Below are 23,763 nucleotides of genomic sequence, written 5' to 3' on the forward strand. Positions count from 1 at the left end.
ATTCCCACCAGTAATGAATGAGAGCTTCTATTGTTCCACATCCTTGTCAGCATTTAATGTTGTCTGTGTTTTAGAGTTTGGTCATCTCATCACTGGATAGAGGTATCTCATTGTTTTAATTTGCATGTCACTGAGGACACATGGTGTGGGTCATCTTTTCATATACTTATTTTCCATGAGCATATCTTCTTTGGTGAGGTGTCTGTTAAGTCTTTGACCTGTTTTTTAAATCAGGTTGTTTGTTTTCTTATTGTTGACATTTAAGAGATCTTTGTGTATTTTGAATAATAGTCTTTTATCAGACGTATGTGTTTCCTATGTTCTCTCCCTGTCTATGGCTTATCTTACTGTTCTCCTGACACTGTCTTTCACAGAGCAAAAGTTTTTAATTTTCATAAACTGCAGTTTATCAATTATTTCTTTCACAGGTTGTGCCTTTGATGTTTTATCTAAAAAAAGCTTTCACCAGACCAATGTCATCTATGTTTTCTCCTATGTATCCTCTAGGAGTTTTGAAGTTTATGTTTTACTTTTATGTCTGATCCATTTTGAGTTAATTTTTATGAATGATATAAGGTCTGTTTTTGATTCATTTCTTGCATATGGATGACCACTTGTGCAGTACCATTTGTTGAAAATACTAACTTTTCTCCTTTATGTTTATCATTTTGGAAGACCCTATTTATTATTCAGGGTAAAGTAAAGGTGAAATAGTTTAGTATAGAGATTATAAATGCCATGAGAAGTCATGTTTAAAAAGAGCCTTTTGTCTAAACTTTATATGTGGTTTAAAATTTTTTAATTCATTAATTTATTATTTTTATTGAAGTATAGTTGACATACAACATTGTTAGTTTCATGTGTACAACATTGTGATTCGACATTTGTTTACATTACAAAATGGTCACTATGATAAATCTAGTTACTATCACCATATAAAGTTATTACAATACTATTGACTGTGTTTCCTCTGCTGTGCTTTACCTCTATGACCTACTTGTTTTATAACTGGAAGTTTGTACCTCTTAACTCCCTTTGCATATTTTTCCTGTCCTCCTACCCCCTCCCCTCTGTAACCACCAGTTTTCTCTCTGTATTTATGAATTCATTTCTGTTTCTGTTCTGATTTGTTTTTTAGACTCTACATATAAGTGAAGTCGTACGGTGTTTGCTTTTCTCTGCCAGACTTATTTCACTTAGCATAATACCCTCTAGGTCCATCCATGTTGTCACAAATGGCAAGGTTTCGGGCACCTGGGTGGCTCAGTCGGTTGCGCATCTGACTCTTGATTTCTGCTCAGGTCATAATCTCAGGGTCATGGGATTGAGCCCCGCATAGGGCTCCACCGTGAGCATGGAGCCTGCTTAAAATTCTCGCTCTCTCTCTCTCTCTCTCTCTCTCTCTCCCCACTCATATGCTAACTATTTCTCTCTGTTAAAAAAAAAAAGTCAAGTTTCATTCTTTTTTTATGGCTGAGTATATGTTTCATTATGTAGATGTATATTTTTTATATATATTTTATAAATTTATATATATATTTATATATATTTGAATAATATATATCCACACAACACCACATTGTCTTTATCCATTCATTATTGATGCACACTTAGGGTGCTTCCATATCTTGGTTATTGTAAATAATGCTGTAGTGAAAATGTGGTGTGTGTATCTTTTTGAATTATTGTTTTTGTTTTCTTTGGGTAAATATCCAGATTTTGAATTGCTGGATTGTCTGGTATTTCTATTCTTTTTTTTTTTTATTTCAACTTTCTGTAATGGTTTAATCCCTTAAAAATTTTATTTAGTATTTAATGAAGCTAAAACTAATTTATGTGATACAGTCATTTTCTGGTTGAAAAATACTTCTAACTCTTTAATATTTTTCTCTAAAGTCTATATCCTAGTTGTTACTGGCTATGCATACTATACAACCATATAATGTTTCTTATATTTCAGCCATTAAAAAAATTATTTTAGGTAGAGAGAGAGATTGAGCAGGGGAGAGGAGCAGAAGGAGAGAGAATCTTAAGCAGGATCCATGCTCAGCACAGAGCCTGAGGTAGGGCATGGTCCCAGGACCCTGGGATCATGACCTGAGCTGAAATCAGCAGTTGAACACCCAGGGCAACTGGGTGGCTCAGTCAGTTAAGCGGGCTGACTCTTGATTTCAGTTCAGCTCATGATCTCATGGTTCGCAGTTCAAGCCCCACATCAGGCTCTGTGCTGACATTGCAGAGACTGCTTGGGATTCTCCCTCTTCTTCCACCTCTGCCCCTAACCTGCTGTCTCTCTCTCAATAAATAAATAAATAAATACACAAACAACAACAAAAAATGGGTGGTGCCCCTAGTTTAGTCATTTAAAATGGACCAAAAACAGGTATCATCTCTTTTAGGGTTTGTGTTAGTTTTCTATTCCTGCTGTAATAAATTGCCACAAACTTGGTAATTTAAAACAACATAAATTTATTCTCTTATATTTCTGGAGATCAGATGTTGGAAATGAGTCTTGTGGGCCTAAAAGCAAGTTGTTGATGGGGCTGATTTCTTCTGCAGGTTCTTGGGGAGAATCCACTTTTCTGTTTATCCAGCTTCTAGAGACTTTCCTTATTCCTTGGCTCTTGGCTCCACATCACAGTGCCTTTTCTACCCCCCCCCCCCCACCTTTTGTTTTTTGGTCACATTGTCTTCTCTGACATTGTCCCTTTTTCTTCTCTCTTATCAGATGCTTATGTTTATATTGGGCTCACCTGGATAATCTAAAATAACTTCCCCATTCCACCATCCTTAACTTACAAAACTCCCTTTTGCTATATAAGGTAACATATTCCTAGGTTCTGGAGAGAAGGGTGTAGTCGTTTTTGGGGGCCTGCTATACAATTGAAGAGATAATCAAATGTAGGTGTTTTGCTCCCATAAATGTATTTCTTTGAATTTTTTGTCCTAATGTTCTATTCATATTTACTATTTTGTAATTATCGCTCCTTATTAGTTATTTCATATTTTATTTTTGAGGTTTATTTTCATTCCTTTAAATATTATTATTTTTTTATTTTGCATTTTTCCCTGTTGGTCTTTAGGAATTTGATTTACAGAAGGTTAATGGTAGTAGTAATGGTTTTAGAGCATTATTATTTTCAAGTATTATTTCCTATTAATTGGTATACTTTTGTGAAATCATTCACCCTCTTTTTTGGACTCATTCTGCAGATACATAAATACATGTTTTTACCATCTTACCTGGTACATTTTAAATTGTGCCCTATCCTTTTGTCATGCGATTCTTTTGGTGGTGAGGAGATACAAAGAAGGAACCTTCAAGAAGCTTTAAGTTCATATGGGTGTAATTTTTTCCAGAACTCAGTCCTTATGAATTTGTGTTCACAAAAGTGACCTTTAAAAATGAACTTTCTCTGAAGAGATTCACAGAGAAAAAGATCTATAACCAATTTATTATGAAGAAAGGACTTACTACTTAATATGCAAACCAGCAGGAATTTATCAGGAAATCTGTGTGGATTTAGAACACAGTTCATGGACTGTTGAATGAAGATGATATAAATGATAATTGCTACTTACTGAATTCTTACTTGATGGGAGGCCCTATGCTAACAAGTTTTTAAATATTATCTCATTGTATTCAGAACAACCCTGACAATTTGGTATTATTATCAATTTTTCCCATGCTAAAACTGAAGATGAGAAAATCAACATGATTGAGCCATTAAATTGAATCTGTTCTCATTTGATATAATTATACTCTTACCATTATGCCATGATGATTTTACTTGGGAGGTAGTAATGAACTCTGACAGTATGATATATCCTTGTTCATTACTTTGGCCATGAACTCGACTGGTTAGGGGGATTTGTCTTTTGAACATTGCTAGGTTTCTGTTATAAATAATCTTGGGCTGCCTGGGTGTCTCATTTAAGCATCTGACTCTTGATTTCAGCTCAGGTCATTATCTTATGGTTCATGAGATTGAGCCCTGCATCAGGCTCAGTGCTGACAGCACAGAGCCTTCTTGGATTCACTCCCCCTCTCTCTCTCTCGCCCTGCTCACCTTCTCTCTCAAAATAAATAAACATTAAAACAAAAACTTTGCTCATTAGTTCTTTTCCCAAATTTCACTCAATTCTCCACCTGAGTTCTCTTTTTGTCAGTTTCACCTGAAACTTATTGCAGTATAATGAGGAGATTTTAGCTCTCCTAATAGCATTCATTCCCTGAGGTTGTACCCTGTTCAATTTGATTGAAATTGAGTTTTCAAAATATTGATCAACATTGTATGTATAAACAGATCTCTCTTAGTGGGGATTTCTTCTGCCTATGATTACTTATTCAATTAGTATTGATCCATATAAATTCCAATTTAAGAAAGTAACATTTTCTGATCTTATTGTCCAGTTTTGAAGTTTTCCCTTATTGACAGTCTGTTGTCACTTACATATTAATTACTTATTTTCAATGGTACATGGCATAGTTCTTTAAGATATTAGTATACTATATATAACAGTGTTTCTAGAGGTGTTTGTTCCCCACGACCACTCCCTGTTTTCTTGTGGCTTTAATGTGGGTGAATTAGTTTGAAATTCCCTTTGGGGCAGATTTCAAGGTATAAAAGGTCACAGAAAGGCAACATGTGGCCTACGTAGTTCTGTAAAGAATTGGGGAAGTATATTATCTTTATAGTGATGTATTGGAAAGATCGGGGGACTTATGCTCATTTCCTCAGTGACAGCTCAGTCCTGAGTCCTCATCAGAACAGCTTTCTTCAACTCTTAAAACACACCCCTCACAAAATAAACACAGCTTCTTCCCAGGTTGTCACTTTGATTTGGTTTATTTTACCTGAGGCACAGATCTGACTTCAGCTATATTCCATTTGAGATTTGAAGTAAATTGAGATTCTGCTTTAGTCATATTAATTCATTTTAGGCCCTACACTTCTCAACCTAAGTGTCTGTACTCTGTGAGGTAGATGGCTTAGTTGTAAAATAAAATGAACACCATACATTATATTTCAAAGCATCTTGAATTTGTTTTTTGCTTCCAAATATTTTCTTCCATTTTGCTAATGCTAACATTTAGTAACTATCGTGATGATGCGAAAGCTGTTTGGTTTTATCATTCTAAGGATTCTGAAGGACTGTTATAAAGGTGAAAATGAAAGGAAGCAGAAGCGTAATACATGTATAGTTTCCTTGAAAGGCTCTGTTTCTTAAAGAAGTTGAACTAATTTATATTTAATGTGTTCTTTTTCAGTATTGTGCTTCTGCTAAGCCAGAAACAGTCACTTGAAGAGCTGAAACAGTCAGTCCAGCAGTTGAGATGCACTGAGGCAAAGTTTACAGCACAGAAAGAATTACTAGAACAAAAAGTACAAGAAAACGATGGGAAAGAGCCACCTCCAGTAGTAAATTATGAAGAAGATGCACGATCAGTTACATCTATGGTAAGCCAAATAGTAATCAAATGAGAAACTTGAAAGAGAAGTATCTAGGTAATAAATGAATATAAAAATTAATTCTTTTGCTATGACAAATTGTTTTTCTTGTTAATATGCAGGCCCTGTTAAACTTGTTTGTAAATGCAAAATAGATTTGTCAGTCATGTCAGGTCACCTGGAGAACATTTTGGGAACCTGTAGAGTCAGAGGAAAAGCTCTTCTCTGGCCTTTAAAACTGAATACAAAGACTGCAAATGTTTTTATTCCTGGAAGACAGAAGGTAGGGTGTTATTACTAAGATAGAAGTAAGAAATAAGGAGAAAGCTATTTATTATTTTTTTCTTCTTAAGAACAGTAAAATCTTATTTGTCTGAGATTGATGATATATTTATTATTTTCACAACACATTTGATTTTGTTTAAAAATAGATTTTTTTTTACTTATATTCTTAAACTACAGTAAACACATTCAAACCCACCAGCTAGAAATTCAACTACATTTTATATTTTCATGACCTATTTAAGAATGCCTAGTATAAATACTTTCCCTCCCCTTCTCTCCCTTCCTCCCTCCCTCCCTCTCTTCTTTCCTTTTTTCCTTCTTCCTTTCCATCTTAGGTTGGTGGTTCTCACCAAGAGGACAGTTTTGCCCTCCAGGGGACATCTGGCAATGTCTCCAGATATTTTTGGTTGTTACAGTTAGTGGTATCTGATGGGTAGAGGCCACTGATGCCTCTAAACATCCTATAATGCACAAGACAACCTTTGCCTTCATAGTCCCAACAAAAAAGTATCCAACTCAAAATATCAGTAGTGCCCAGGCTAAAAAAGCCTGAGGTATGTCCTTGGCTTTTTCTGTGAGTAGCTGTATGTGGTCCATAAATAGAACTATCATAGTTGATGATGCTATAGCTGATATTTTAGTCATTTTTAGTTTACGTGGTTCTGAATAGTATAACTTGATTATTAAACATATTCAGATGTCTCTATTGAAATAAAAGGCAGTATTTGAAAATGTGATAAATGAATATGAAATATTTAAATTATTATGGTTCCCATTTTTGTTATTAATTGAGCCATGTTAATCTATGAGTTACATGACTCAAATTAATGGCAGTGTTAACCAATACACTTATGCTTCAGTAGTGAATGCTTTTGTGGAGGAGTGCCTTAAAGAACTGTACCACTAAGATGGGCCACAGATTATGTATTCATTTAAAAAAATTTTTTTAATGTTTATTTATTTTTGACAGAAAGACAGAGCATAAGCGAAGTGGGGGAGGGTGAAGAGAGAGAGGGAGACACAGAATCTGAAACAGGCTCCAGGCTCCGAGCTGTCAGCACAGAGCCCGGCGTGGGGCTTGAACTCACGGACAGTGAGATCATGACCTGAGCCGAAGTCTGATGCTCAACCGAGCCACCCAGGCGCCTTGATTGTGTATTCTTATACATGTGATTAAAATGTATAATCAGAGTTAGGATTGTATAGTCAGGTTCTTAGAGGTGTTGATGTTTATTTTGGCTCTATAATTCAATTACAGTGAAAGCCCATCTATTTATTTACAGAAATCTAAAAAAAACTGTGGAGGCAGAAAACATAATCATTTCTGTCAGGAGAAGCCATCTTAATGTCTTTTTTTTAAAAACTAGGTCTAATTTTGGCCAAAATTCCAAGGAGAGAATGATAAATATTAAGTACTGTGCAGAAATTCTCTATTGTCTGGGCATAAGTATGTTTCATTTATTCATTTGAGCAATATTTATTGAGTCAAGCACATTTCTAGATGGCTTAAGATACATCAGTGAATAAAACTAATTAAAAAAACCTCTCTTAGAGGTCACATTCTGTAGTGAGTGGCAGTTAATAAATGAGTAATAAATTATATACTATTTTGGAAGATGCTAAATGCCAAGAAATAGAAACAGAGCAGGGTAGAGGGTTGGGGGCCTAGAAGTTGGGACACAATTTTAAATCAAAGTCAGAATAACTTTCACTGGGTAGTTGACATTTGAACAAAGACTGGAGACAGGGAGCTACTACACCCCTTCATTTCTGGGGAAAGAGCATTTCAGTCAGAGGGTGCACCTGTTGCAAAGGCTATAATGCAGGAGCATGTTGGACTATTCAAGGTATGATTAAGGAAGTCTGAGTGGAGGGGAAGGTGAGAGTCTGGGGAATGAGATTAGAGAAGTATTAGGGAATAGACCTTGGGGCTTTGTGGACCATAATTAAGGCTTATGACTTTTCTCTGAGTGAAATGGGAAGCCACTAGGGTGGAGAGTAATAACAGAGGAATGACATGCTCTGACTTTTTATTTAGATGGATTGCAGCAGCAACTATGTTGAGAATTTACTTAAGGGAATAAGGATGGAAGAATGAGATTATTGCAATAACCCACATTATAGAAGATCATGGTTTGGGCAAGGATGGTAGCATGGGAAGTAGCAAGAAGTGTTTAGCTTCTGGATGTATTTTGAAGGTTGAGCCCAGGAGATTTCCTATGGATTAAATGTGAGTTATGAGAGAGAATACTCAAGGATGATTTTAAGGTTTTTAGCAGGAGAACTACAGGAATACAATTTGTTTCGAGTGAATGGAAAGATATACCTAAGTAGCTATGATGAGGCAGAGCAAGATTTCAGTTTGTCTTTCTAAAAAAACAAGTCATTGTCAAAATTTGGTATTTGGGCCTTGTGTTCAGGAGTGCGATTTGGATTGGAGATATAAATTTCAGAGTCTAGGTATCACATGGTATTTAAAATCATTTGACTAGGGATGCCTGGGTGGCTCAGTCGGTTAAGCATCCGACTTTGGCTCAGGTCATGATCTCACAGTTGGTGAGTTTGAGCCCTGCATGGGGCTCTGTGCTGAGAGCTCAGAGCCTGGAGTCTGCTTCAGATTCTGTGACTCCTTTACTATCCTATATGATAATAAGTATTATCCTATATGTACCAGGACCCTTTCTTGATTCTTAATAACTATGTGTATATGCATTCTTTCAGAGGAACTTCTGAAGTTTTTTCTTTTACTTGGGTTTTGAAAATCTTAGCTAGTAAATCTTTTGTTCTCTGAGCAGTTTATAATATTTCCTTGTCTCCATGTGGGTGATTCTGTGTCTCCCTCTCTCTCTCTGCCCCTCCCCTGCTCACGCTCTGCCTCTCTCTCTCTCTCTCTCTCTCTCTCTCTCTCTCTCAAAAACAAATAAACATTAAAAAAATAATAAAATCATTTGACTATAGGCAGTCACCAAGTGAGAGAGAATAGAGAAGAAAAGAGAATCAAGGACTGAACTCTGGGGCACTTCAAGTTAGGTGGTCTAGAAAAGGAAGACCTGGTGGAAGACTAAGGAGTGACCAGTGAGGTAGTAGAAAATCAAGGTAATTTGGTGTCCTTCAAGTATTCCAAGGAGAAATGAGTTCCAGAATTTGGGACATGCTGGATTAAGGCCAAAGAAACCTTTGTACTAACTGCAGGTTTTTTGGAACTTTTAATATCCATTGCCTATGAAGAGAAGTATAGCATGGGATGTAGTGTCTCTGAAAATATTGACCTAATTCCTTTTCAGAGAGTATCCTAAAGGGACCATAGTGCAATGGAATATACTTTGGGAAATACTGAATTAGAAGAGAAATCCTTTCTTTTCTGATTGGGTTGTTGACAGATTAAACGTGCTACTGATAATTCTAAAGGCATTTTGAGTTGTCTAAATGTTCTCTAAACCCAAGGATTATTTTATTTTATTTTATTTTATTTTATTTTATTTTATTTTATTTTATCCTTCAATTCTATCTGTGCAGGACAGAGGAATTTGCCTTTTGGAAAATATTAGGAAGGTGAACTCTTTGTTGACTGTCCTTGGATACTGATGGAAATACCAGAATTTTTTAATCCCTGAGTATCATTAGCTGACTTTACTATTTTTAAAATTCATTAATTAATTAATTTAAAAGTATCACCTTTCTTCATGTTTGCTTTTAGTTGTCTAGATGTAAGAACGTAAGCTTTCAATCAGTGTCTGTTGAGCTGAGGAAATCGATTTTATTTTCACTCCAGAGTAATCTAGTTGTTTTACTTTATAATAGCATGTGCTATGCACCAAATATAATAATTTTTGTTGAATCTTTCTTATATGTCGGATATATCTAGAATTGATGGTACTATATAATGACTTCTTACTTTTTAAATATGGTTAGCTATTCTGAAAGATAATTGCCTTTACTTTGATGTTTCTGAAATTGCACATTTTTAAGCTCTTTTGCTAGACTAATATGCAATATATATTTATCTTCTCTGCAAATCTTATTGAGTAAGTTCTGCTTAGTTGAACAGCACTATCAATAAAATCCTGTTTTGTTATATTTACAACCAACAAAATATATGGTTTGTTGACTAAATATTTTCTGTCATTATGACTCAGTAGTAGTCCATTTTACAGTACTGTCTGATATTTTCAATTTTATAGTTAAACACTGAAATGGACTGAATATCAGTTGAGGTTGACAGCATCATTGAAGCTTTTTCTGTTTTCATTATCAGGTACACTTTCTTTCTTTAAATGCAAATTCAAAGACTTGCTCATCAAATACATTGAGAAAAGTATGAGACAAAAAATCAGGAGACCCGAATTGAGCTTTGCCTCTGCTTTGTAACCACAGTCAGTTTCCTTAACATTTCTGAGTTTTCCTTTCTGTAAAATGAGGAAATGAATATATATCCACCTTGCCTGATAAGATTTCTGACACTGAAATGAGATAATGTATATGAAGTGTTATTAAAACATGGGTTTTATTTCAGTTTTTTCTATAATATACCTTAGTTCACATGTAAATTAGTAGATACTGAGTTATAATTTATAGAATTTTCTGTAGGATTATCTTATGTATTTCTTATTTATAAAGGCAAAGCCTTAATTAATTTCTCTGAGTACATAGTAGTACATGTACATGTACAAATAAAGGGGTCTTTGTGTCTCTTTTTTAGTTTCCCAGTTTTCTACCTCAGAGGTAACCTTCTAGAAGCATTGTATGCAAATGAAAACATAAATGTTCATTATATGCCCCCTGCTCTTACACAGACGGTAGTATATACAACAATATTGTTTTGTACCTTGCTTTTTAACCTAATATATTTTAGGTATCATTTCGTAATAGTGCATATACAGTTGCTTTTTTTCATTTGTTCAAACAACAAATATTTATTGTCAGGTGTCCTATATCATTTTAGTTTGGAGGATGTAGTAGTGTACAAGATAAACACTTTTTTCTATTCTCATGGACTTTCCACTCTAAGTGGGTATAAACAGTTAAATATATATATTAAATAGTATATTAAATATTAAACATATAATTAAATATATATGTGGAGTGGTGGTAAGTTCTTTGGAGAAAAATAAAAAAAAGGTAGAAGCAAAAGGGTGATGGGATGTGTTTTTTTTTTTTTCAATGTTTATTTATTTTTGAGAGAGAGAGCAGGAGATGGGGAGAGAGAGAGGGAGGCAGAGAATCCTAAGCAGGCTCTGTGCTGATAACAGTGAGCCCAATAGGGGACTCAAACTCACAAACCATGAGATCGTGACCTGAGCCAGTTAATCAACTTAAGTCACTTAAGTTGGCCACTTAATCAACCAAGTCACCCTGGCACCCCGGGAGGTGTTTTTGTTTTGTTTTGTTTTTTAAATTTTTAAATATTTATTTATTTTTGACAGAGAGAGAGACAGACAGACAAACAGAGCATGAGTTGGGTAGGGGCAGAGAGAGAGAGAGGGAGACACAGAATCTGAAGCAGGCTCCAGGCTCCAAGCTGTCAGCACAGAGCCCAATGCGGGGCTCGAAGTCACGGACCATGAAAGCATGACCTGAGCTGAAGTTGGACTCTTAACTGACTGAGCCACCCAGGCACCCTGGGCAGTGTTTTTATATATAGGGTTGTCAAGGAAGGCTTCATTATTACAGTGTCATTTATGCAAAGATCTGAAAGAACTAAGGAGCAAATGATGAGACTGCCTGAGATGAGAATATTCCAGAGCACAGTAAAAGAGAATAAATTAGAGATGGGGACAGAGGAGTAGACATATAGTCATGTAGATTATTGTAAAGACTTTGATGCTGTTAGAGAAATTAGAAGCCATTGAAGATTCTCAGCAAAGGAATGACATGTTTACATGGTTTCCAGCCTTTTGTTATAATAAAGACAGCTTTGGTGAATAACAATGTCAGTTATAGATGTTGATTATTATGTTAATATTGAATTAATATATACATTTTGTAGATTAATAAATTTTTGCTTCTAGATTTCCTATGGCATGAATTTTATCATTCTGAACTTTCAGTGGCTTCGTAGGCCATTAATATTATTAAGTTATCCTAGGATCTGATACCTAAAGTATATTTACAGCTATATATTATGCTTTGTGTTTATTTGGTGTATATATTTCTAATACATAAAACAGAGAAGTTAAGAGATGATTGAGATGATGTTGCAAAAGCCTTGTTAACTTTTCCAAATGTTTTCCAAAAGTCAAGATTCATTAACATCACTAATCAGGGAAATGCCAGTCAAACCACAATGAGGTATCATCACTTCACACCTGTTAAAATGGCTATTACCAAAAAGTTGAGAAAGAACAAGTGTTGGTGAGGATGTGGAGAAAAAGGAACCCTTGTACACTGTTGGTGGGAATGCAAACTGGTTCAGCCACTGTGGAAAGCAGTATGGAGTTTCCTCAAAAAATTAAATATAGAACTTACCATATGATCCAGCAATTCCATTTCTGGGTATTTATCTGAAGGAAACCAAAATACTAACTTGAAAATCTATCTCACCCCCATGTTCATAGCAGCATTATTCATAACAGCCAAGATATGGAAACAACCTGAGTGTCCCATCAGTGGATTAAATATAAAGAAGAGGTGGATATATACATTCAATGGAATGTTGTTCATGAATGAAATCTTGCTTGATATCTTACTGATATCTTCAGTATCAGGTGGAAAAAAAACGCTTAAAATTTCAAAATGCTTTCAATTTATATTTTAACTATTTTCTGTGCTCATATGCATATGCAGTATATATATGGGCCAAATCAAGTAAATAGTAAAAGAAAAGTAACTTTTTCATTTATATGTATCTATATATGTGTTTATGCATAGCACAAACCAAATGAAAAAACTGCTTTTCATTTATATATACGTATATTCATATGTGAAAAATATGTGTATATATGTATTTCAAAATTACCTTTTAAATTGTGGCTTTCTTAATATTTTAGCATAAACTAATGGCCAGGGGTTAATTAGCCCTAAAAAGAAAAAAAATAAAAGGAGAAAGTTAGGCAAGAATTAAATATCTACTATGATTAATATAAATCAGAAGGCTTAATCACCCAGAGTCATTCAGTCATTTGGGATTCATCAATTGTTTTTTGATTATTTAGTACATGAATATTATTTATGGGGTTTTTTGGAAGGGTGGGTCAAAGGTAAAATGGACTTAGACCTTGCCATTGGCTTTGGTGGGGGAGATGGAACAGAAGTAACTGATTAATAATTAATTAAAAATTGACTGCATTTTTACTTTTATGTATCCATGCATTCAAACATTTCAAAAAATTTAGTTGCCTAGCAGTGCCTAGATATACACTTAGTAAATGATTATAGAGGAAATGAACAGGTACAAAATTTCAAAATAAAATTTGGCAGGTTATAATTGATGCCACTCAGTTAAAAAAATGGTTTAAATGTTGAAGTTGGTTTCTGTGAAATATTTCTCACTTTATAAATAATAATGGAAGTGATATTTTACCAGAGTGACAAAGTCTTTAGTGGTTACAGAGTTAAAGATTGCAATGTGTGACTGCAATAGAATCATTATAGAGTGTGCTCCAGCTGCAAAGCCAGGCTTTTTGGGTTTATATCACTGTTCTACCACCTAATAACTGTGTGATGTTAGGCAAGTTAGGGACTTTTCCTGCCATCTTTCCCCAATGTGTAACATGAGAATTACAGTTTTACCTACTCTTGGATTCATTGTAAGAAATGGTTAAGTTTACACATTTGAAGCACATAGAATAGTCTCTGCCACTTAGCAAACTAATGTTGTCCTTTATTTATTATTTTTTTAATGTGTATTATATTTTTGAGAGAGAGAAAGAGAGAGAGAGAGAGAGAGTGAGTGAGTCTGAGCAGGGGAGGGGCAGAGGGAGAGGAAGACAAAGAATCTGAAGCAGGCTCCATGCTCTGAGCTGTCAGCTTGAACTCACAAATTTTGAGAATGACCTGAGCTGAAGTCAGCTGCTCAACCAACTGAGCCACCCAGGCGCCCCTGCTATTATTGTCTTTTAATAGCTGATACTTGACTGTTTGATTATCACAGAAATGATAAAGATTTAATATGTGTGCCTATTCTTCTGCTAGTCTTTATTTATTCTTTAGTCTTTTAAAAATTTTTTATAAGAGCCAGCCACATTTTATTTTATTTTATTTTAATTTATTTTATTTTATTTTATTTTAATGTTTATTTATTTATTTTGAGAGAGAGAGCACTAGTGAGCGCAAGCTGGGGAGTGGCAGAAAGAGAGAAGAGAGAGAATCCCAAGCAGCCCCTATGCTGTCAGCAGAGCTCATTGCAGGGCTCAATCCCACAAACTGTGATATCATGACCTGAGCCTAAATCAAGAGTTGGATGCTTAACCGACTGAACCACCCAGGTGCCCCTGTTCCTTAGTCTTGTCATTAAGCATAAATGTTTTCTTTTAAAAATGTGTGCTATTAATTTTTAGATGATAGATAAGCAGTTTGGGATCTACTCTGTACTTAAAGTATGTTGTCTTTTGGCCACAATAGATTACAAAACATTTTTTAAAATATTTATTTATTTTTGAGAAAGAATGTGAGGGTGGGAGGTAGAGAGAGGGGGACAGAGGATCTGAATCAGGCTCCACACCAACAACAGTCAGTTTGTGGGGCTCAAACCTACAAACCATGAGATCATGGCCTGAGCCCAAGTCGGATGGTCAACTGACTGAGCCACCCAGATGCCCCAATTACAAAATATTTAAAAAATAAAAGATCATGTAATTCACTCAGGATTACGTATTGCTGACATCAATAGGCTTGACCACCTAATCTTTTTTTTTCCCCCAGAAAAAGAGAGAGGGAGAGCGGGGGGCGGGGGGGGGGGGCAGATGGAGGGGGATAAAATCTTAAGCATGCTTAGTATGGAGCCAGATCTTATGACCCTGGGATCATGACCTGAGCTGAAATCAAGAGTTGGATGCTTAACTGACTGAGACACCCAGGCGCCCCCACCTAACTTTTTAAAATAATTTTTTATTGTTATTACCTTAATTACTTGAAGCTCACTTTTTCCTACTACACTGTTAAAGTTTGTGTTTAAAATTTTGTACAAAGCAACTTTTATAAAAGCATCACTTATAATCACATTTTAATACCAGTTTCCTTTTATAGTTTAATGTGAATGAAAGAAAAAAATCCTTAAATACCATTATATTTTATGATTATTTATTCATTCATGAAATAACATTTTTCTTTTAAGTTTATAATTATGGAAAATTCAATTAACGGCTTTTAATACATTGACTTTAAAAATAACTCTTCTTGTAAATTTATGCAATATTATTATTCATTATATCAGTTGAAATCTGGTTTACTCATACTTCTTTTGTCCTTTCCTGTCAGTATTATTTAAATGTTCTCTTTGTAGCAGCAGGGCAGGGTGGAGAAACAGGGAATTTGAGTGAAATCAGTCTGAGTTTATTTGCTGTTAGGTGATTTTTTACCCCACCCCCAATGTTAGTTTCTTCATCACTAAAATGTGGTTACTAATATGCACCTCATAGGATCCTTATCAGTACTAAATGAATGAATGCAAAGGCAAAGGCATGTTAAAGAGTTCTAGACATAGTTAGGAAGGTGCTTGGTGCACATTTAGTTTTTCTTCCTTTTTTTTCCCCCTTTTTGCCTTTTCTCTGTCTTTCTGTCATTTGTCTCTTCCACCTTTGCCCCATTTCTCTTCCTTTCTCTTCTGCCTGTTAAACACAATTAACCAACTTCTATGAACATTGTATGCCATGTATGGAGACATCTGCGGATAATAAAGTCTGTGCATTCATAGCTCTACATTTAGGAGGCAGAAAATGACAATAAACAAGTGATTAACAAGAAAACATCAGACTTAAATGCTGTGATGAAATTGACCATTAATGTTCCTTAGGCTTTAGCCCTCAGCCCTTGGTTTTAAATCCTTTCTTTGTAGTCATGTATCTGTGGGCTTTTTTCTCCTTCTGTCATCATTTAAACATCAGATGATAACTCCTGAATCTTCATTTCCAAAGAAATTGGGAATACTGGAATGCCAGTCAACAGAAAGATGAAAAATGAAAGCAGAGAAATTAAGGGACTTATACAAGTTTACACAAAAAAGGTTAAATGTAATAAAACATTTAAATTTATTAACAACAATTTCATTATTATTCTCAAACTAATTAGATTTTCTTCCTGTGATTTCCCCCCCCCCCCACACACACACCCCAGATTAACTGTTTACCTAACTGGCATTCATTCTTTGTTAGTTAAAAAAAAAACAAAAACAAAAAAACAAAAAACAGGGACACCTGGGTGGCTCAGACAGTTAAGCGTCCCACTCTTGGTTTTGGTTCAGGTCATGATCTCTCGCATGTGTCTGCACTGACAGTGCAAAACCTCCTTGGGATTCCCTCTCCCTCTCTCTCTCTCTGCCCTCCTCCTCAGCTCACACTTTCTCTCTCTCTCTGAAATTAAATAAGCATTTTAATGCAAATACATTGTTTGAAAACACAAGAAAATTTAATTATCTGAAGAAAAAGGCTATTTAGTTACATGACCGATTTGTCATAATAATTATGAATAATAAAATTGCTAAAAATTTCCATTTATAAATAAATACAGTTCTTCCCTTTGTCCTATACTATAGTTTTGTTTTTGTTTTTACACCCATTGAAAATAAATCAATTAAAAAGCAAGTACTTGGCATATAAGCTATTGCATCACATGTTCAGGACATTATTTTAAAAATTTTTAAATAATTTAATTTCTGTTATCCTGAAAAAAATTATTACAGACTCTACAATTTATTTTCTACTTATTTTTAAGCTGAATAACATTTATCTTAAAATTATGTATGAGAATGTTGTTATTTTTTAGCTTGAATTGTGAGCAGAAGTTTGATCTTGCATGTAGAGAAAGATTTGTATTTATCTCTAAAGTCTTTTGTTGTAAATATTGAAAATTATTTTATGACATTAATTTTTTAACTTTAATTGAAGGATTTTATAAAGAGAATATGTGAATATTATTATTTATTGATTCATTTGCTGCCTAATGAAAGATTTAAATCCTAATAAATTTTTTTTAATATGATCTTCTGCAGAAAATTGTTTATAGTGTTAGTATTTCAAACATTAAGACCCAACTGTTAATTTTTAAAATCATCGGTTTACTTTGCAAATCCCAGGTGAATGATAAGATCTTAGATTAGGAAAGGTTTTCTCTGTCAGAATATATCTAGAGATCTTTTAGAGTCTAATTCTACCAGATAAGGTTTTAAAGTTGCTTAAAAGTCACTTAATCCTTGGAAGGAGAAACAATTCCGTAAGAAAGAATGATTTACACTTAACTATTTTACTATGTGGTAGAGGCTTCATGGAGGCTACAAGAAGAATATAAACAAATTTAGATCCTTTGATCTGCCTTCATTTTAAACTTGAATTAATACTGTAATACTGATGATAACATTTGAACAACTAGGAGGTTACATTGTTTAAAAGGGCATAGTTAAGGGGCGCCTGGGTAGCTCAGTTGGTTAAGCATCCAACTCTTAGTTTTGGCTCAGGTCGTCATTTCATGGTTTGAGCCCCGAGTTGGGCTCCACGCTGATAGCACAGAGCCTGTATGGATTCTCTCTCTCTGCCCCTCTTCCTTGGCTCTCACTCGCTTGCTCTCTCTCTCTCTCTCTCTCTTTCTCAAAATAAATAAGTAAATTTAAAAGAAAAATAAAAAAGCATAGTTAAGAAATAAGATTATTCAGATAGACTAATGGAGAAGAATAGCCCAAAGAAGCTCCTATTTATATAGGATGCTAATATAGGAATATGAGTATTTAAGGTGAACAAAATTATTCTATACATTTGATAGGTACCGATTTAGATCTTAAGGTCATACCACATAAAAAGTAAATTTCAAATGTATTACTCAAATTAAAAAAATAAAGGCACAAAATATGAGTGAACATTTTTCTGTGTTGGAAAACAAACTGAATTAAAAATCTGAGTAAAAACCGGGAATTTGTGCTGCAAATATGGCAAAGGATTAATTTTTTTAAATGTAGAAGTGAGTCACCTAAATTGGTTTATAAAATAGTAAAGTACCTATTATAAGTGGGAAAAGAATATCAATAAGAAATTCATAATAGAGAAAATATAAAGTTTAATAAAAATACCGGAAAAAAATTCAACTCCACTAATAATGAAAATAATGATTAAGAAATGCAATTAGAAAATAATGATTTGTTTAATCTGCCTGTCACTATCCAGAATGGCCTCCTTCCAAACTGTTCTCCATACTCCAAAGTCATCTCTTAAAATTTCAAACAAGAACAAATCTGGTTATATTGAGCCCCTCAGAATGGCTTTAATGACTTCTTATGACTTTTAGTCTAAAAACCAGTGTCTCTAAATGGCCTGCCTAAAGGCCTTATGTTGTTTGGTCCCAACTGTGGACTCTGACCAATCAGAATGGACACTGGTCATAACCACCAGGTGTGTCTCCATGGAAGGAAGAACAGAAAAAGAAACGAAGATATAAGATGTGAAGGCCTGAGAGAAAAATCTTGGGGACAGTTCAGGGGCTGATTGTATTAATCTAGTTAAAGAACAAGTTGTTGGAGAAGGTAGTAAGAATTTTATAAGAAGCTATCAAGTGTGGTCTGAAATCACACAGATGCAGCAATTCTCTTTGCTAAGCCCCAAGTTAGGAATGGTAGAATGATGCTGAAGGTAAGCACAAATAAGCATCATTGGAGATGAAGGCATCCAAAGAACTTTGAGACTTTGGGCATAAAAATTCATGATAATGTTAGGTATTGCAAAGACCTCAGTAAATGAGGGCGAGTGTCTGAGAGGCCAGTAGATTATAGCATTGAGAGTGAAAATGCCCTGGCTTCATTTATGCTGTTGTTATAAATACTTCATCTCTTATAATTATTTTCTCTTTAGTAATTAGAGATGCTGGTGCTTAACACAGTACCTGGCAAAGAGTAGATGCATAAACTTTTCTTCAATATGTCTGATGTTGTAAAATGAAACTATCAGCGGTTAGATTCCAGTTTTTAGAAAAATGCTGGGCTCTGTCTTTGCATATTTTGGTATATAAGCATGAAACCGAACAAAACACCTACTCACATAATGTAGAGGGGCCAATTATTCCAGAATATGTTTTAGAAAGTAATAAAGTCTTTATAACACTGATGGAAAGGAAAGAATGCAGAGAAATAGCCTTGGCTAGTGTATTTATCACTTGTAGATTGGTGAAGGCAAGAAATTTAGTATTTTGAATCATTTAAGCAGGGCCAACATGCATTATGTCCTCAATAATATCTTAGTCACTGCAACCATTTGGAAAAACTATTTGGCAATACCTACTGAAAACAGACATGCACACACCCTGTATCCCAGTACATCGACTCCTGGGCATAGATCCAATAGAAATGAATGCATATATTACCCAAAAGTCATGTACAAGAATATTCACAGGAGCACTATTTATAATAGACTCAAACTGGAAGCTGCCAAATGTCAACAGTAGAATAGATAAGTAGTAGAATATTTACCCAGTGTAATATTCTGCAGTAATAAGAATGAGCAAATTAAAACTACATATAGCAGTATGGATGAATCTTAAAAACTTAATATCGAGTGAAAGATACCAGACAATATGTATTTTGTGATTTCATTTATCTGGAGTTCAAAAATAGGCCAAACTAATCGATGATATTAGAATTTAGGATAGTGGTTATCCTTGTTGGGGTGGGGGGTGGGTGACTGAAAGGCATACAGAAGGCTTCTGGAATACAAAAATGACTTGTTTTTTGATCTGTGTTCTGGTTACAGGGACCTTTTCAATCTGAAAAATTCATAAACTGTACACTTTGATTTGTATACCCTGTTGTATACATCTTGTACTTCAACCAAATATTTCAGAAAAATATTGTTCCAATTTAGCATGGGACCAATATGAAAGCATGCTCAACTCTATATGTATATGTTAGTTTTTGTCTCTGTGTTAGGCTGTTTATGGCTCTTTTCAGAATTACTTGGAAGGAGGGGGAGTGCTTAAGTTACACAGGCCATCCTTTTATTCCCTGTCACCCATTCCCTTCCCATATAATGATATTTCTTCTGGGACCATACACCTCCCTCCCCTCCTTTCTCTTTTCTTAACAGGCTGTGGTTAACTATGTTTGTTGAGAAAGTGTTGTGTCTTTCAAGTCTCTTGGGTTGAAAAAATTTCGCTTGAGGACTATTGGGAAAAGGATGTTGCCTTAAACTCTTTTAAATTCTGAATGCCTCTTGGAAAAGTAGCCTATTAAGCATTGCCAGATATTAATATGTACCTCAAATCAGGGGCTTAGAGAGCTGAAGAAAGTGGGAGTCACCTTGAAAAGTGGGTAGTGCAAGCATGGCAGTTCTAATACAGGCAGCCTAGTGACTGGGAGTGGCATTTGAAAGGAAAGTTAGAGATTGCTGAACATGAATTTAGTCTATTTCATAATTTTGTCTAAGCCTGGCTCTTCCCTTTTCGAAAGTGCTTTAGGTTGAGAAAAGTATGTGGACAAAAAATAGAACAGAGAATGCTAAGGAAAGGGTCTTAAAATGTTGGAAAGGAGAACTGACTTCTTATAGCCAGGAATGTGAGGGGGCTACAGGTGAAAACAAATGGGCTTAGCAAGGGCAAGAGGGATATGGAGAAGGTGGGTAACTTGGGGAGGTAATTGAAATGAAGTAGGCTATAGATTATGAAGGGTGGCTAGTTTCAGAAGTCAGTGGCCAAAGGACTAAGAACAGGATTGGTAGAGATTGAAGGTCTGGCAGAATCCAATGAGATACCACTTGGCAAGAAAAAGCTTTAGTTGTCTTTTGAGAAATTTAATTAATCTGATAGTCACTAGAATCTTCGTTGTTCCAAATAGACAGAAGGTACTGAAACTCTGGCAGTTCAAATGATTTGTGTTCTTTTTTCTTTTCTTTTTTACATATTAGATCCAGTCTCCATGGAGCCAGATCATTGTTCTTATCCCACAAAGGAGTTTTTTGTTTTTGAAAAAGGGATAATTTAGGCTCTTCTAATTAAAACTTGATTTTGGAGGAAATTCCTGTTTCCCTCCATCCTTTGTCTCTAAGGCTGTTAAGGAATAATCAAGAAAGGAAAAAAAGAGAGATCTGATGAGGGGAGAACAGAAATGAGAAACAGATGAGGGGAAGAAGCTGAATAGAGGTGAAGAACATGAAAGGTAAAGAACTGAAGAGACAAAAGAAAATACAGAAATAAGAGGTAGGTCAAAGTTGAAAGAGAAAGGGACTAGGAAAAAAACAGCTGACAGAGGAGAGCACATGAATTTAAAATAAAATAAAAATATTGAAGCAAGCTAACGTAAGTGTGTCAAAATTTTTGCTTTAAATAGTTCAGTAAAATCTGGGGCGCCTGGGTGGCTCAGTTGGTTAAGCATCTGACTTCAGCTCAGGTCATGATCTCGTTGTCTGTGCTGACAGCTCAGAGCCTGGAGCCTGCTTTGGATTGTGTGTCTCCCTCTCTCTCTTCCCCTCCCCTGCTCACACTCTCTGTCTCTCTCTCAAAAATAAAGAAACATTAAAAAAAAATAGTTCAGTGAAGTCTGTCAATGGATACAATTTGTGGTTCAGATACTTAGTAAAATTCATTCTCATATTTTCAAGTTTTAAGTCAAGAGCCAAATTATACTAACTTAAGAAAATTGGTTTCTATCTAGTTATTTGATTAACACTAAATTAAGTTATTCATTACCAAATGTTTTTATTGGGTGGTATTTAAGAGGAAAATGTTACAGTGGAACATTTTGATGTTTACTTTAATAATGTAGTCCCTCCCAACAGAAATCTGAAATATCATAATTTATTATGGCATTTGTGGATAGAATGTATGGATGAGTATAGATTTTCATTATACATATAGTTACTTCAATTTGCTATTATGTCACAGTTATTTAGATAGAGCTTATGTTAGCAATGTTTAATTATTACAGATATCTATACTTTTTGATATTGTGAGCCTTTTTCAGTTCTATTATAAAATATTCATAGTCTTCGGCATTTATTAGTCTTCAGTGCAAGTGTACTATTAGAAAAAAATTTGCTAGATAACTCTTATCACGTTCACTCATGGTTAGAGAATATAGATGAAATTCAAATAATCTTGAAAACTCTTGGTGAGATCGCTTTTTGTCCTCCCTTTGTGCATACTAGAATTATGTAGACTTTTTGTAACTATAATCAGTTTCATATCATAATTGATCATGTTTTCAAGGATTTAGTTTCTAAACTTAAAACTAAAAAAAATTAATTGAACATGGGCTTCTATATTTTGATCAGGTGGTCTTTTTAATATGATACAATGAGTATTTTATATCATCTTTTATTTGTATAGTTGTCATTTATTAAACATGTATTAATCAGAAAGGCTCTTTGCCAGTCTATTTTGATAATAATGAAAGTGATGAGGTTTCTTTTTTCTTTATTTTAGAGACTAATGGTATAGATATACTATTCAAACATGTTGATTTTGACTTTTCACTAGCTATTGCCCTCACCAAGGGAATACCTATGTACTTTGTAGCATCTTATGATAGCATACAATTTAGAGGTCTCCTTTTAATTTAGTGATTCCTTATTATAATTGAAAAATAGTGCTAGGGAATTATTTCTATTCTGAAAGATATACCATGCTTTTAAGGTGATGGAGCAAATTGTGCAAATACCTAAGATATTTGGTTTATGAGAAGTAAAACCAAAATGGGCTAGACATACTGTGAAACAACACTGGTCTTTTGTTCTCCTTAAGAATTTGAGACCTAATTTACTTTGTGTCTGCCTTTCCTGATAGGTTTCTTGGGTGATCTTCAGGGATGTTGCATCTTTACCAGCTCCCAAGGTCAAAGTCAGGGACAGCTTTGACTTTTAGCAGTAGTACAACATGATTTGGGATTCAAATGATAAAAACCAAAGAACATGAGGGAGTCTTTCTGTGTCCTTCCAGTTTTCTTTATAGCTCTTCAACTGATTGGCAGGAATTGAAAAAGAGCTAAAGCTTTAGGGTTCAGCAGTATCCTTTCTGAGAAAAGCAGCCCAGGGGTACCTGGGTGGCTCAGTGGGTTGGGAATCCAACTCTTGACTTTGGCTCAGCTCTTGAGCTGAGGATTGTGGAGTTGGGTTCTGCACTGAGCATGGAGCCTGCTTGGGATTATCTCTTTTTCTCTGAAAAACAAACAAAAAAGAGCCTTAAAAAAAATTTTTTTTTAAATAAAAAAGGCAGCCCATTAGAATGACCATGTGTAGGGGAATTAAAGTGGCAGGGAGCATGATGTCACCAATTATAGGTTATCAGGTTTATGTCTTAAACTGTTAGGAGAAAAGTCTGTTAGCTCTGAAAATGTGTAAATGGCAGGTTACAAGGCTTTTCGTATAGATTTATATTTGCTCATTTATGTGCTTGTGTTCATTCACTCATTCATTCATTTTCTGCCTCAGTCCCCTGAGTATTTGAGGTAGCTAATGCTAACAAAATTCAGCAAAATATAAACAGAAACTAAAATCAGAACCAGGAAAAATAGAGGTTGTAACACGTTATCAAGACTGGGAGAAAGACTATATAGATCATAGCATGTAGTTACTACACTTGAGCTATTATTTTGTCTCTAAGCTTCCCAAAGGCCAAAATGAAAAAGGAGATTAAGTCATATAACACTTATTCTTAAATAAAAGAAAGCATGTCACATTGAAGGGGAAGCACAGCTTTTCGTTGCGTTTAGCTCTAATAGAATTTCCTACTGGAGGCTTTAACACTGACTTCTCAGTGACAGTGCCCTTGACAGTATCACCACAGCTAATGCAGGAGGGAGATTCATAACACCATCTCTTGCAGAATCTAGAATCCCTCAGTGGAGATGGAGGCCCTAACACCGAAATCAGTTCTGTGGGGGTCTAAGAATACAGCTGTTTATACA

The 23,763-nt window shown here is 34.8% G+C and overlaps 1 protein-coding gene across 2 annotated transcripts in view; it reads left to right on the forward strand.

Annotated features, from left to right (window-relative positions):
- FER (FER tyrosine kinase) overlaps positions 1-23,763 on the forward strand; it is a 435,391-nt gene that overhangs the window by 134,674 nt on the left and 276,954 nt on the right. For both annotated transcript variants that reach the window (XM_047879101.1, XM_047879093.1), the window contains exon 10: positions 5,273-5,462. In XM_047879101.1, coding sequence (XP_047735057.1) covers positions 5,273-5,462 — 190 coding nt within the window. The remainder of the gene's footprint in view (positions 1-5,272; positions 5,463-23,763) is intronic.

This window comes from Prionailurus viverrinus, chromosome A1 (genome assembly GCF_022837055.1).
Source record: "Prionailurus viverrinus isolate Anna chromosome A1, UM_Priviv_1.0, whole genome shotgun sequence".
NCBI classification, from domain to species: Eukaryota; Metazoa; Chordata; class Mammalia; order Carnivora; family Felidae; genus Prionailurus; species Prionailurus viverrinus.